Source organism: Styela clava, chromosome 7 (genome assembly GCF_964204865.1).
Source record: "Styela clava chromosome 7, kaStyClav1.hap1.2, whole genome shotgun sequence".
In the NCBI taxonomy this organism is placed as follows: Eukaryota; Metazoa; Chordata; class Ascidiacea; order Stolidobranchia; family Styelidae; genus Styela; species Styela clava.
In genome coordinates, this window is record NC_135256.1 from 11233572 (window position 1) to 11251102 (window position 17531).

The 17531-nt window shown below is 35.0% G+C and overlaps 1 protein-coding gene across 1 annotated transcript in view; it reads right to left on the minus strand.

The window, feature by feature from the left end:
• The window catches only part of LOC120328953 (uncharacterized), a 29728-nt gene extending 14931 nt beyond the window's left edge, over nucleotides 1–14797 (minus strand). Inside the window, exon 1 of the mRNA XM_039395547.2 lies at nucleotides 13732–14797. Coding sequence (XP_039251481.2) covers nucleotides 13732–14635 — 904 coding nt within the window. The 5' untranslated portion in view covers nucleotides 14636–14797. The remainder of the gene's footprint in view (nucleotides 1–13731) is intronic.
• Between the last annotated feature and the right edge of the window lie 2734 nt (nucleotides 14798–17531).

Here is a 17531-nt window from a genome sequence, read left to right on the forward strand (position 1 = left end):
GATGAAAAGATATGAACGTCAACGTGTATTACAAAATGGCGCGATGACGGATTTCTTATTACGTAGTACAAAGTGACTATTCTTTCTCTACTTAAGAACTCCATTTTCGTGCATGACAACATCCTTATGATAACGTATTGTTGAATGTTCGTAACTTTGGCCACTCAGTAGTTATTAAAGTTCGTCTTTGCAAGTGAAAGCAATAAAACTAATGAAACTAAAATCTAATCAAAACAATCTTATGAACCCAGCTGCACCATCCGGATTATTTTGGAAATGACGTCATGAAACCGAAACACAGGGGACGTGCAACCTTGTAATGTCAGGTCAAAGAAAACACGGGTCAGTTGACAACAAATAAAAGCCAAACTTGCTAACCTGGAGACAACATGATTGACCTTACCGATTCTGCTGTTTTGCCAGTACATGACACTGAAAAGCTTGATCATAGCATAAACTATGTAACACACAGAAAGATTTAAAAAATCTACACAACACGAATTGAACACGAATGTGATATAAATATGTACCTAACCCTACAAATTACAACATGCTCATATCATTATGGACGAATGCGATTGCCTTTTACTTGAGTAAAAGCACGCCACGACTTAAAAGCAACTGCAGTTCTCTCACTTAGAAGCAATTTCTGGTAAAATAAATGTCGGGTAAAAATAGTTGTTTTATATTAGTAATTTAATTTTCCGCACTGCAAGCCGTTCAGTGTTTCGATTTTACAAAAAAAAAAAATTTTTTTTAAATTTGAGTTGCTTGAAAAAAATGTGGGAACCACTGGTCTGATTGTGCCCAAACAAGTTGCTCACTATTCGGAGCGCGATTACACAGGAGAAACATTCTTCAAATTGTACCGAGAATCTTACCAAAATACTTCACATTGCTATTTTACATGTTTGTTTTGGGCATATATTACACTTAAAACCCTAAACCAGTAATCAAATCCCGTGGGATATTCGACGAAATTTTTAACATTTTGACGCATCTGTCAAAAACATGTGACATGTGGGTGGTAACACGGACATATAATACTCGTGTGGTGTATTATATTCAAAAATCTTTTTGGTTGTTGACAGATAATTATTGAATTACTACAGATCTGGTATACATATATATATATATATATATATGAATATAGACAGAGAAAAGGTATCGAAAATTATAATCAGTTAGATGTATTCGAGTAAATTTGAATTTTATTTCTGAACCCAATTTATATGTGAAATCATTCTATAAATGAAGATTTACCGAATTGAGCCACATGACAGACGTTTTGCCATTTATTTTTTATTTTTGAAAATACGGCCATGTATAATCGAAAAAGTCGAAGCTTCTTAACAATTTCTTAATCCGCATCACCATATACATTTGGATCAGGTGTTTTAGTTCTAAAGTCCACTGAGGGTGTCCAAATGGGTACATCTTTCAGTATTTACTCTGCAAATTGAATTACTGAAGTTCTCACATAATAGACGATAGATCGTAGGATTACATAGACCACATTATCCTCCCATGTTTTAACATATTAGATTAATGCGATGTCCGAATTCACGATGATATCTTTATCATGGGAAGTAGATAGCATATGTTTACATGACATAACATAAATTTGTGGGAGCAAACTCTATTATCTCAGTAATTAGACGTTTTCAAAAACAATGCCTTATCAAGTATGTGCTCCCGATGGTTTGTGCTTCAAATCCATACTTTTTCTTTGGCCCACACAAAAGCGCGTCAATTTTAGATAAACACAATATGCGCGGGAATAGCGATAACAAGACCGCAACGCTGCATAGGCTTTGTTCTGTGCGATTCCGGTGTGAGCCGACGAACGACATGCTAACAAGTTTGTTTAGCGGTCAACTTATCAAATAGCACATGGTGAGGTGGTTACGATTTCAGTGGCACATAGCATTTGGCGCATAATTCTTATGAATTTTATTTTCGATTATTGTAAAATTCTATTTTTATATAAATATATATCTTTAAATGTACCGCAAAACTCATCATATTGAAAGAGCCACAACATAGAAAAAATATTTCTACCCACAGTGAGATAAATAGCAATTTTGCGGGCCATAATTCAGGCCCGGTAAAACGAATATTGCACTTTTGATAACGCTTTCAGAGTTTTTGAAATAACAATTTATATTTTGTATCGAAAGATAAAATGCCAGTAAAAAGTTTTACTTGTTACAAAAATAATGAAATTTTGATTATTTTTTAATACGTTGCGTATCGCATAGACGCAACTCACATGTCCTCGAAGGCTTCTTAGTAATTGACTCGCCTCGAGGTGGAAATTTGGCACAGACTTGAGGTGGACTGAAGTCATCGAAATGAAATGACTCGAATTCGTATTCAACCAACCGCCAGCAAGACTGAACTCAGTTACCGACTCGAATTCGACTTGAGGCTCGGATGACCAGTGAATCGCTGTTACACTCGGAAAGAAGAAACATTTGCAGCATTTCAAAACATATTCCGATTGGGGGAACACTCCAGTTCAATCATAACGAGGGAAATCGTTTTGTCATTTACCAACCTTGTGGCAGACCGCCGGCAATAATACACTAAGAATCGGTATCAACGCGAGGTTATCTATTGAGATAGGGGAACCATATGTTATACATTAAAACAGTCGTTACGTGATATTTTACCGCAATAGTTGGTTTAAAATTGAATAAAGAATGTTATCTCCCTGTAATTGGTTTTGTGCATATAAATGTAGGGAGAAAAGGTATTTGATAGACAAACAAATTGCACTCCTCATTTACCATTTTCATTACATAAAATACGTTTCGAGATTACGGAAACAATTTCGAGTGAGGATTGACAATCTTCAGTTGAGTGATGAATGTTCACTAAAGTTAATTTAATTTTGTTTTCATTTGCTAGAAAAAAACGGTTTCTTTTAGAAAAGACACGCTTTTATATTACATTTTTATATCGTTGAAGAAAACTGAATAAAAAAGGCTATCTCCAACTCTGGATTATAAAATTATTCAAAATTAGAAGAAATAAATAATATGCCCTAATTATTTTTATATCGGTGACACGTCAAAAACATCTCGACACAAACACATTAAAACAAAGCCGCAAATCATCCACTTGTTAAACAAAGTTAAATAACTCTCTACTAATTATACAGTAGCAAGCCGGAAGAGACGATGACAAGCGAAGAAAACACTCGAATATTGTCGTTAAACTACTGATAATAAAACGATGATGTCGTGAGATAATCAAACTGTTCAAACACATTCAACCCGATAACAAAATACATTATACACTTCCTAATGTATAATAAAGATACTCATAGTAAAATATTTTCATTTTTTTTTACACAACTTCTTTTAGTTTCAGTTATTTTACTTAGTACAGTCCTATGGTTGGATGCCCAATTCACCGTAAAGCACCTCAAAAAACACACACAAATTAATAAAATTACTCAAATACATTTCGATATATCTACCTCAAGCCGTTAAAAAGTTTCAAGGTCTCTGAAAGATTCATCAAGATTCAAAGATTCAACAAGAACCCATGCTGGATCTGAATCCGACTCTACGACCTTAACCTGAGTAATTCGCAAATAAATACATATTCAAATGAGATATAACAAGAAATCAATGCTTGAATATATGGACACCGAGGCCGAAGTGGTATTAAATCTTGCACAGTACTGGTATTCTGACCAGATCACTGAGATGTGATCACGGAACCACGGCACGCGATTTCTAATTTTGATGACTTCATAACATATAATTTCAAAGTGAAAAGCGAATACAACTATACCGTAATAACAAAACGGTCCATAGATCCACTTCGTGTACAGTTAGAATTCAGAGTAGCAACAACAACCGGCATCGGGTTGGCATTGCCACATTTATTAGCGACTACGAATCTCCATTTTGTTGCAAATCGACTTTTGCTGACGCAGGAAATATTTGCCAAACGGAAAAAGGTAAACACAACACAGTTACAAGGTGAAAAAAAAACAAATCTACATGATTAAACATCCCAAATAATAACTGCCATCGCGATGCCAGTTGGGAAAATGACAAAATGAATTGCACGTCGCAATCTGGAGATTGGCACAAAATAGTTTGAAATTTACATGTAAATGGCTGTGTGAGGAAGACAAAAAGACTTCAGAAAACCTATCGCACCATTGAATTATTTCTGACAAATGGACGAATCTTCAATAGGCATTTGTAGACAATCGTGTACAAGTGCCAGGACTTCTTTTATGGAGAATCACTATACAGAAACTGGTCGAAATAATCAGAATTTTTTACACATGTTAAGTACCGCAGCAGCGGATGACTTATTCATTATTAACAGGCTCAATTCGATTTTTTTAATAGTGTAATTTCCATATGATTAGACATTAAACCCAGAAAAGTAAATAAATTTGAAATGGCATCAAGGAACGACCACCTGATGTATGCGTAAATGAACCGGAAAGAAGGGCCACTATTATTATATAAATGACCAATTAGACCTGTTTACAGCCATGAAATTGATTTTAATCGCGTATAAATATGACATTAGCAGAGGCAATCGATAACAAAGGCATATGATATAAAAGGCCAGTTCTAACTTTTTCAAAATTATATGGCTTAGAATGGAAGTTGAAGTACATAAATAATGTGTAAATGACTAAAATAAAGTTATTTATATAGTATCTTATTATTTCTGAAAGTTGCTCGTTTTTTTATATAATACAAATCAGATATCATCAGAAAATAACAATATCTAGAAATAAAAAAAAATCCTGATTAAAAAGACATTATCGATAACTCAACAATATATATGCAATTTTTCGGTGGAATTGGATTTACATATTTCCCGACTAGACGGCTTAATCATATGGCCTATTAAGGCCCTTCGCCCGATTACAGGTCGAGTTGCTGTAGGCCTGAGAAGTGTACGGAATGAACAGATGACTGAAAAAGGGCTATACTTGGAATTTCTAGTCTGCGATATCAATATACCGTGATTGATTAAAAAATTCATATGTATTGCTCCAATCACGAGCAGACGTAGAAATTATTCTACAAAAGTGGCTCACTATCCAAGTTTCACATATCGTATATAATGAAGTTAGGGTTCATAGTTTTGAAATTTAGTATCATCCGGTTAAACATATTATTCTGTTTACTAATATTTGAGATATAATCATTACTTAAAAAAAGTGAAAAAAAATATTCAAATTTGTCGTTTGTGCTAAATAGTTAATCATCTATAATTACGTGTATTACTAAAAATCGGTCACCAGAACTTAATCAACGTTTCAAAAATGTGGGATGTGGTTTACAGCGATTATCCTCCTTTTTAATTATTGTCGATGGGTGTATGAAACTGTGGTAATAAATCATTGGTTGAGGCAATACTTTATATGGCACCAATATAAGTGAATGCTATGATAAAATGATGTAAATCGATACTAATTTAAAAAACTCTACTTTACACAGTTAGAAATTAGAAATTCACCCCATGGCAAGATTTTAGAAATAGCATGAAAGCATGTGGTATTGGGACATTCCTGATAAGAGAGCAACATAGTGAGTTGTTTCAATTTTAAAGTAAGATTGATTCATTCCAATTTTTGAACTAGATCATGATTTGAGCCAATGGCTACACAACAGTGACAGTACAAATTGAAGTATTCCAGTACTTTTGATTTAGAATCATTTTATCGTCGCTCATCTACGCATTTCGCTCAAAAAAGGCAATAACAATATGTAAGGAGCTGCGGCATTGCCTATCTAATTTATTATATCTTGGGTCGGGCGGGAGGATTTGAACCAGAGTATAACTTGCGACGCCAACACAATTAGGTTTAATGCTGTAAAGCGCTAGGCCATGTTCCGTGATGCATCCCTCCAAAACAGTAACACATATTTTGGACGATTTGGGCTTTCGACATTACGATTGTCTGACGTCGGTTTTATCAAGTATCCGTGAATGTTTTCCTACTAATTATAATTCCACAACTCGCATAGCTCCACTTTGAAAGCTTATTCGCTAGTGTTCTTTCGAATTAAAAAAAAACTGAAGTTGACAATCCCATTCTTCGGTTATTTTCTAACAAAGTGAGGCCGAAAATTGATAAGAACTATGACCACATAAGGCGACTTATTTTACGTTCAACAAGAATACTAAGAAACAATTGGACAACCAAAATGCATTTCCACGAATTTTTCTGTGTTGTTTGTCATGATTGAAACGTTTGAAATACCCCCACTCCTGTTTATTAGTGCGGTTTCGCCGCCGAAGCGGAATTTGCAAAATATTTCAAAAATTTTGAGAGCAAGAATTTACTGCCGATTTTTTGAATGGCTGCTTTGGAGGTAATCGAGGTTCAACATGTTATTTGCCTCAAAATGACAAAACATTTCATAGTCGTTTTTCTTCTAAAATTCTGCGCTTGGGAGAGTGTTTTTTATGCCACTTCGGTATCTCACTTGCTTCCCGATCGCATTCCAATTGTGGTGCCACTTTAGTATGCGTTTATCTCAAATGTCTTTTTTTATAGAATTCAATTTCTATGTCAAACACTAACTAAAATCAGTGAGATCATACAACCGCTGAGATCGCATGTTAAAGCAGCACCGTTTTTTTTTATATTGACCAGGCGGGACTTCCCTTCCAATAAGTGGATTTTCGAATTAACCACACGATGCCAATGTTAAGGAGCATGCGCAAATAATTTCACAAATTTTCCCGAGAAAATGGTCGCTAACGCTGGATAGCAGGTGCCTCTTTTTTCTGAACCACTATTGCGGGCTAATTCAAGGATTTGGTTAACACCAAAACGGCTGGAGCTTTGAAAAGCATGATTGAAATGACATTAGCCAGCCCCTAGATTAGAACAAAACGTTACTGTATTATTCCAGCTGAACGTTAGTATTTCCAACACACAACACAAAAACGTTTTAAGAATATGTTTTAATATTTATCGTTTTGGTTTTAGATATTGTTGTTTCCATACGGGTCAATAATAATTGATCGAGTTCGCATTTACAACTCTAATCTTTGTGTGGATAGTTAACACATCGCGGATGTCATCAAAGAAAGATTTCTTAACATTCTCACGCCGCATTAGTATCGTTTGGTTAACTCGATTATTCCCGGTAACTGATATATTAAATCTCTCTTGAACCAAAGCAGACCCATTCGCTTGGTTGATTCCAACTTTTGAAAACGTTGTAAAATAACTTGACTTTACTATAAATGTGTAATGTCATATTGAAAATCATGGAAAAACAAACATATGAAGCACCTCTTCGTATTCGGACATGATTACCAGCGAAAACAAGTCAATTAAAGTCAATCTAGTAACTTTATAGCTATTTGTGACCACGTTTGATCAAAAAATGAGTTTCCACAGCCAAATGACAAATAAACGAACGGTGTGGTCTAAAAACCAGACCCATAAATTCGATTCAGACAAATTACCTCCGTTGAGTTTTGACTCACCTTTTCTCTCGATATAGACGTTTGCGATCGCTAATTAGTGATTTGATGTTCCCGGTGTTAGAAGTGTCACAAATTTAAGGTCATTTAATAAGATGTATGCTAATAAATTAGTGCTGAAAGCGGTATCACTTTTAGATGCTAATTGTCCATAACCCTTAGTATGAATTCTCTATTGAAAGCTCTCAAGAACAGTCAAAAGTAGGTCAATCAATCAATTAAATCAAGTCGATTGTCTGTTTTTCAAAAATGATGACTTAAAATGACATGGCAAAAATAAATTCAATTCTGAATGAAGCCCAACCCCGAACAAAGGATTATGAATGGAAATAAAATGTACGATTTCAATCGTCATTTGAATATCCTCTTCCGTATCGGGCTTCGGGCTGCCACGCGGACAGCAAATTTTATTTTGGGGTATATACTCGAAATGAGTACTGTTGAAAAGGGAAAGATATATTGTCCCACAAATCTACAAGATGCATTTTAATTTAAAATTGAGTGACCCGAGGAAATACACATTTCGAACATTTGTATGCGATGATATATATATATATCGAAACTGTATATCTGGCGAAGTATTTCCTCAGTCTATATATATATACTAAGCTTAAAATTTTATCTTCTTACAAGCGTGCTCATTAAAATTTCGTAACTCACCGCACACGTCTTGTATGGCGCACGACTCGCGACTAATTAGAACTTAGATCATGCCGAAAATCTTAAGTTTCGTCTTTACCTTTGAATTAGCAAACCATTACCAGGCGACACGCCAGGGAGCGTCTGAAGGTATTAATTTATCTGGGTAATTTATATCAGTTAGTCATCATTAAGAACTTGTTTTACCCAATTAGTGTTTGCAAACAGAGGAAACGATTCATTAAGTCGAACGTAAAAACAGAGGATCGAAATCCGATTTTGGTCGTCTGTGAAAACATGGTTACGGGTCGCCGTGGTGGCAAATTTTTCAATCAAAACTTCAAAGTTTTCTTTCATAAGTTTTCGATCAAGAGTGGGCTATAGAAAAATAATAAGTTTAAGCTATAGCCCGCTCGTAAATCAATCCTCTGATGAAATTTCGACTATATTCGAACATTGGTCTCGTTTCATTTAGCAACCCATCAATAACTCAAAAACGGGAGAAATAGCATGCTTTTATCCAAACTATTGATTTTTATGAATGGAAAATGAAGCTTATAGCAAAAACAATATTTTCGCAGTTGTGGTCTTTTTGAAGCCACATTTGGCGCTTTTAAAATCGAGAGGATTAGAATCGAGTGATTAGATACAAGAATACTACTACAGCCTCGTTGACCATAAGTGACCGATAACGTAGGGCAGTACTGATTCACGCCACTTAACTTATAAATCACTTGCCAAAACTGGAAGTTAAAATAAGACATTTTAAAAACAATGTCTTATTTACATATAACAGTTGATTACGTATGGTTACTTGATATAGGTAGATATATCTTTGTGATATGCATGGCCCTATAAAACTGAAAATCGATTTCCAAACGGCGGTGTTACGTTAAATTTATTAGAATTTCCTATATGTCCACTGAACAAACACTAACTAAGTAAACTAGGAAGCAAACCTAAGATGTGGGCGTCATCGCTGATAACAGGGATTTGTTAATTTTTTTCCGAGGTTTTTGAGAACATTTCGTAACCATTTCTCACGGTTGAGTTATTTGTTGAAATAGTTGTACGTTTGGATTAATAATCATTGTTATCGAATGCCGATGAAAATAAAAATTCAGTCAACAACTTTTTTTTTGTTAGAATTGCATATTTCATGTAGCAATCCATTTTTGAGAGGTGAAATTTGAAGGCTTGAAAAAAATTACTTTCGGTTAAAACTGATAAAAGAAACACTATTTCAAACCACCCACCATAAGTCATGTTGTTTACAAATCCCAGTCAATCAAAGTCGATTAATGATGTTAAATTGAATGAAAATTAGAATAATTTCAGATTTGGACTGGATTTCCTAAATTAAGCCTGGTTACAATGCTGAAATGCTGTTTCTTACACTTCAGTTGTGAGTATGAAGGAAATGAGGAGAGTTTAGAATTCGCATTTCTAATAATTATAATAATCCAGTGTATCAGTATATGAGGTTCGTAAACAACGACCAATTCCCGACAACGTAAAACTCGTGTAAGCAACTCTGAGGACACATTTTACGACTTCAGCCACACCCAGCATTAAATGATCGTCATTCGATACCGCCCGCCTCACGCAACTTCATTAAAAACGTGACGTTTACCTACTTTTCGGTTGCCATATTTCAACCGCAAATAAATTTAGTGTACTAATTTAGTAAGTGCCGCGTTTCGTATAGAAGCAACATGAATCCAACACTGACCATGTATGCAGTTTGGTCGCAACCTACAAATACACTACCAAAAATTACTATATGATTTTCATTTGCATAAATTTTCGAGATATACGCAATAATAATAGCGAATATCTGCGTCGGGGACAATTTCGAAGTCATTATTCATACGTCATATTTTTAGGTGGGTACAAATAAATCTGACAAGGGCAGTTAATCATTCGGAGTTCTGCAAATAAATATAATTCTTGGATTTACATCTCAATAAACACTGTTACAACAACGCAGCGCAACTCAGTGAAATCACTAGCATTTCAGTGTAACGAAATGCGGAAAATAGTACCATAATAGATAACAAGAGCAGCAGATTGCGGAATTTTACTGGAAATCTATTGCCGACATCGCAACACTTACTGCAATGAATTTAATACATTCAAAAAAGAGTTTTGAATGTGAATCGTCAACATTTTGGGCTGTATAAATAAATCTGGTTCTATCAACAGAAAACATAATTTAATTAACTCCTGGAATTCATATCTTTAAAAATGATTTATTAAAATCGACAATATTAAGTTTGCCGTGCCATAATCCAATACGCCGTAACTGTTATATTTAACTCCGTTCGGAGGAGTAATTTTAAAATCTTAAAAAATTAACATATATAAAATAGACAACGGACACTCCTTTTTAGTATTTCTGTATACATAAGAACAGAATTTATTTAAAATGGCGTTTTAGGCGCACGATTATCTAAATAAATACTATATTATGTTTGTTGGAAGTACATGTATGCACCACATTGCGAAATCTTAAACTACTCTTTTCGTAAATTTGTTGAAAAGTAAGATAAAATAACTGTTTCTAACAATATTATGGGGTTAGGTTGATACGACCAATCAATATTCAGTGACACAAGTACCAAAAACAGTTTCCCCTTTCGTGGATTCGGTCTATTTAGTTCGGGTTTAAGTTTCAATACTGACAGATGGTAGCGGTTTGTCACTTGCCAGACACTCAATACACTGTTTCCTGCATGTAACATGCGTTCACACCTGGCATCTCACAAGTTGCAATTCCAAGGTCATTTGAGGTTTTATGGACGGATGATATTTCCTTGCAATGTAAATAGAATGAGGAGCCTATTTCGTTTACTGTACACTATTAAAAACAAAGTTGAATAAGTGGTATTTTCTGTTATTTAGTAGTCGCGGGACAATTTTAAGATAGTGCGTGCACATGTGATGCGATCTCGATAGTGAAATAAACAAAATGTCGAAAAACTGTATATTTTTAAAATTTCTCTAAAAATGATCGTATTCATACCGTTTCTACAATCCAAGTGCTATCCTAACCTAACAGTGTTGTTTTGATTGCATGCATATTTTTAATAAAATAGTATTTTATATAAATATGAGGTGTAATGAACTCACTTCACACCCACTTTTCCCTTTCTAATTTATGGCTAGTTTCCATTTATATGAATCGATACAAAATTACACTTTTTTATTAATTTCCGAACTAAAGATACAAATTCTTAACCTCACTTCCTATATACGTCAGAGGAAGAGGCGAAGATGACCATAAACCACTGACTGATTATGAAAACGCAAATGTGCAAATTGTGTATATTTAACGACTGCGTGATTCGTGTTTATTTCGTTGCGAATGTTTGAATATACGGACAACAGAAACAGGCATTCACCAATTCCCTTCCCATCGATTCAATCTTGAGAATAACTTTTTCTATACTGTCATCCTATACAAACAATTTATAATTGGGTTTATCCAAGTGTAAGGTAAAGAAGAAATTCGACTAACAAGGCATTTTATCAAACCTATTATAAAAGATTGAAATTTAATGATTATTTGGAATGTGTCGAGGCATAAATGACAAATAATTGGTAGAGTGACAAACCATGATTAAACCAGAATTAGTTGGAATGTGTGTACACCATTTTATCATATATTTAATTGATTTATGGTGTTTACCTGTTCGAAACGCATTAAAACGTTTGATTTGAAACTAAATACATATTCTAACACAATATTTGTTTATTTTGTGACATATCAACAATGGGTATCTTTATCTTCAATATTATTAAACAGTATTATCCATTTGAAGGAACATGATTTTCAGACGATAAATACATCAATTTTCCACAACTTTACGGAAACAAGCACTTTATTAACACGTGTGCTGATTTTCTACCGCTGCTTTAGCACCAAATTTTATAATTCTGAATTTCTAAAAATATATTACAAACAAAATTAAAGATTCAACACAATTAAAGTATTTTCGAAAAATCTAATAAATATGACGAAACAATAGTGTTTTGGAACTTGTGCGATAAAATCTAAAAATTTCAACAATCAGCCATTGACATCATACACACACACACACACATGCTTTATTTATACCATAGCAATTATAAACAAAGGAACTAAAGTTCTCATATGAATAAAAATAAACATCCATTAAAATACCCAGCTTGAAAAATCACTAATTTTGTCTCAAAAAACAATCTACCAAGTTCCTATCAATCGAACGACACAATTTTCGTAAAATTTTGCGTGCTTCCACATGAAGATGGCTTCAGATACCCGAAATAAGGAGGGTGCTAAGATGGCCTATAGACATGCAAGATATATAGGTACAGCAGGCTACATTTTTAACAAAGGATTCAAGGTCTTAAATTTGAAATTACTTTCAACTTCATTATAATAACTTTCATGTGTGCTTAGATGTTGGCATATAGGGTGGAGCCCAATATGGTGACATGACACGGGCTAAACCCCAAACTTCCATAAAATGAACGCTAAAGCACGTGCGGTTTTACTGGGCCTTGATAATTTATCATTATTGTTAATCAAGTATTATCGAATGACTTCAGGGGTGCATTTTTTAGATTCATGGTAACATAAGCTTTGTACTTCATAGTGCAAGCAGTATATAGGTCTTCAAATTAAAAAAAGAAAATGGAATAAATCTTCATACTTTCAAAAATATTAGATCTCCTTATATACGATTCAATCATGTCACATTTGAAACTGCATCACTATGTGTGGAGCTCGGTAACCTCACACTGAATGTAGATGAATAAATAAACAAACATCCCTACGTGAGAATCGAGTGGTGATATTGAACTATGCTTTGCACACAATTTAAAATGTATGATGGGTTTATTGACACCGCAGGTGCAAGTAGAAATAATCGTCTACATATTTGTCACATTGATGATAGATTATTTATTCGGCCTGAAGTTAATTTAAACAGAGATAAACTAAGGTAAAGACCGCTATTTAAATCCTATAAGTACATCACGAATTTTTTTATTAAGCTGGACTTTGATGACAACAAATTATACTATAAAAAGCTAACATTTTTGCTTCATCTATCCGCTTAAATAATATTTCCGTACATTTTTAACGTCTTAGTCGTGGGAAAATCGCTAAATCGTCGCATAAAACCTTTAATCGAAATAGTATGTTCTTGGTTTTGTATACGTCCTGTGTATGTTTCCCTTTTCAATAAAGGGACGTGAAAAGTACTTCATGAAACCAAAATTATGTTTATATTTTGACATTGAGCCCTTTTGACAGAGTGTTTTAAGCGATGAAAGGATTTTGTATTTAAAAAATGTTGTATGTGTTTACGGCATTTTCTGTGTCAAATATGTCGTTTTAGTCGACGGAAATAGTTTGCTCGTACATAAAATGGTATCCCCCAACTATGGCCATAATTGATTGTGTATAGTGAATCAACATTTTCTACGTGTGCTCAAATGGCGGCACCGTCCTTGCATGTTTTAAAAATGTTGGTTTTGAGGTTTGAAAACATGTGTGACTATGTGAAAACAAGATATCATGAATCTTGACATAATAATAAACACACTTACCACATTGAAAATCTTGCTGCTTTCCCGTCCAATATGGAATGCTGTGGTGATAAAAATGTTTTCTTCGTTTCCGTCTGTAACGCCGGGTACGGCACTTTCGGGTTTTACGCTTTCCAGCGATAACGAACCCAGATGCGCAACTTAGAGAGCATTTTGAGCCAACTTTTCTTCCATTTGAACAACGAACAATGGTCCGCGTTGAAACAGGTAAAGCGGGGCAATACTGGGTGGATTTTGGCCCATATTTCGACGTTTTTGACCCGGCAATTCGCATTTTTGGTATCCGATGTCCACGAGTAATCCGCTCGCCCATTGTATTTTCGGAAAGCTCGTTCGGAATCGATCGTTTTGTTATCTCATGTGGCAATTTCCCTTGTAGATTTTTAGGTCGATCATGTGACCTCGACATTTTATGATTGAGGGCCACTTCCGGTGTATGCTGTAGCCAAATATTTTCGTACCGTTCTTTACTCTGCTTACGTACTGCGTTTGACGAAAAGGATTTTTCGCTCTTCACAATTCCAAAAGGCCGTGAAATCGCCGGCTCCACTTCAACTCGTTTAGGTTTGGGATTGGAATAGTGTTGAATAGATGGAAAGTTTTTCATTTCACGGAATATTAACGTGGAATCGGGGCCTTGATGAAAGTCCTTGAAGTGGTCAATTTGTGGTGATAAAGCGACGTTAGACGCGCGGTCGCTACCTTTGAAGTCAAGCGCAGTTTGGCTAAAATTACCAGTAACCACAAATGTTGCAGATTTGCTTGCTTTCGGTAATATTACATTGTCATATAAATGTATTTTTTGTTCCTCGAATGCATAACATGTCCATACTCCTGTCGTTACCAAAAATATTACGCATATCCAAATACAAACTAGTGCCGGAATCGCAGAGCTGGCAGCCATCTTTTGTAATAGTCCTTTACATACGGTAGATTTTCCAAACGATTAATCTCAGCGTGAGGTATCTTTCAACACTGGAGGTTATACGTAAATCCCTTTCCTTCAAGAGCAGAACTCGTCATACAGCAAGATATTTACCTAATGCTGTCAACACAAAGGCAAACATTACAGCGGTTCGCCGCGAAGTGTGTACCCAACTTAACACTACAATTTAGAACTGACAATCTAACTTTCAGCGGGCGGGAACACCATACTGCGATGCACGCTGAATATATCTGACCACGCGCGATACAATTTCTTGATTTATCAAAGCCACAAGATACAACAGATCCTTTTGTTACCTCACACAATAACTGCATCGATGTTTGCCGCCATGTCAGGCCCGCCTTCATTTATTCGCCGCGGAACGCGGTGTCGGTTCAGGGACCTCGACGGCTGACTAACCGGCTTCCACATGTTTTGTTACAATTTGTATTTCTGTCGTATGACTTAATCTTGTCATGTCTTGATTAGTCTACAAAGTATAATACTATACGTCCTCTTGTACCTGCTTGATAATTACGTCTGACTATTTTCCGGAGTAAAATTTTGTCTCATTATCGGTCGGTCCCTCGTTTTTATTGTGTGTTTTACGCGCGGTATTCCGACAGCAACTCAGCCACGCGTTGCAGCCGCACAAACAAAATATTTTAGGGTATATGCTCAATAATAACATAACGATAGCCAATGATGGTTTTGAGCCTTCTGGGTTCGTTAGGCTGCGTAAAGTCTTATCTATAGTTTAGGTTGATTTAGCTTGATTTACGCCGTGTACTTCGCATAGTTGGGTAAAACTGATCATAACCCAACATATAGCTAACGAAAAATGTATATGAACCTGGGAATATTGGTTAAGAGAAAAATGAACCGACAGTGAAAGTTTGGAAAGCAGAGAGTGAAATTGAATTTCAGTTTTCATTTTCTCGACAATTTAGTATATCGAAGTATTCAATAGTTTGGAAGAAACCGACCGACAGAAAAATCGTTCTTGGTATTCTAGTTGATGAAGCCTTCTTTATATGGCTTTCAGACAGTAGCGTTTTTCTATTTCCTAAGTGCAAAATTGAAGCGATTTTTAAGTTTCACACGCTGAATATTCACTTGATAACTCGACAAACTGCCTTTGAATACTACAGACCACATCTAATCGAAATAGGCTTCAAAACCAATATCTATCTTCTGTCTCTTCTTAGTATATTAGAATTCATAATTGGAATTATTTCGGTAAGATTGATACGAAAGCGCTCCATTTTTTCGTGGCGCGAGCGAACCACAAGTTTGCTGAACGATAATTTGCGGCTCGGTCGGATTAGCTGTGTCACCATTGTCGGTCACACTCGCGCTTGTTTTCTCGTCTTTTGGTATTCCAATTACGACACGTGACAAAAGATGGTACTGCTGATATATATAGTTGAACTAAATAGAAAATGGCGTCTAACCAAAACACTTTCCTCAATACTACAGACATCGCATAACAGTACAGTAACAACTGAGAACAACACGGTTCGAAAATCAATCTTATCTGTAAAAATAACAACCGCAGTGGTAACAAAAGCTATGAATTATGAAACATTTCACAATAAATGATATTCTAGTAGTTCATGTATTTATCTTAGTCTGGTCTACTACGTATGGAATATGTACCTTACCGTTGATACGTGGTCTAATTTTGACCTGTATACGATGCCGACAAACTGCTTTGTCAAGCAACGAAAGAGCGATGATATATTTTGTAAAAATTACAGTAAAATGTACCAATAGGCCAAACAGTGTACACGATGAAATTGCTCTGTAATAATACACCACTGCAAATAAAATTACGACTGCGCGAGCAGAAATATTTACGTGGTTTTATACGCAAGAGCTCAGGAATCTGACGCAGCCCTGACGGTACAACACAAACAGTAACAGCGACAGGTTACCAGACGTAAGAATGTCGTCGGCTTCCATACAGCATAAAAAGTTGTTTGTAGTTATAACCACTTCTCCCTATGGTTTACGACTAATGCCTACAAAGCAAGCGTAAATACAAACAAAACGTAAACATGATAGTAAAGCTAATTCATATAACAGTTTCTGTCTGAATGCAACAAAACTTCTGCAACAAAACTTCACACAAGCTTTCACAACGAAGACAGCTGGTTTCGTTCAAAATATTAAATTCCGCGCCTCAGATAATTATCGTCCCATACATGCCTGAGGATAAGTTACGCAAGCGGATGCATCAAATTCAACCATGCTAAAATTGATGATATATTAATTTTTCTTAAAACAAATTGAAAGTAAGTGAAATTTTGTCGCAAACAGACATAAATAGCTTACATTTGGTTCCAATCTAGAGACAATATTTACAAGAAAAACAAACAGCCTCAAATATTAATAATGATATATCATAATTATTGTTTTAAAGAACAATGCTATCATATTGTATTGACGTGTATTATTTTACCATTATCATTATCTGTCTCTGCGATGTATTATTTTAACAAAGCCGATCAAAAGACTTTTAAACTTTGGATAATCTGACCGCAAAGATTAATATTTCATCTAAAGCTATTAATAACTATACAAGTCACAATTATCTACCGGTACATTAGAACGGATAGTGCTGTATACTTATAACACGATAAATTTGAAAATTTGCACAGACCATCAGTGGACATATAGCCTGCGGTATATAATATATAAATGGACAACTAACTAACTAATTGTATAACTCAAATCTTCAAAAAATGAGATTCCAATTTTCTATGAGACTCGATTTTCCAATTGTATGTTCAGAACGCAATTTTAAGGTTTTATTTTAGCCTATTTCAAAGCAAGCTTTATGTTAAGTTTACTGCATATATTTCCTAGAAAT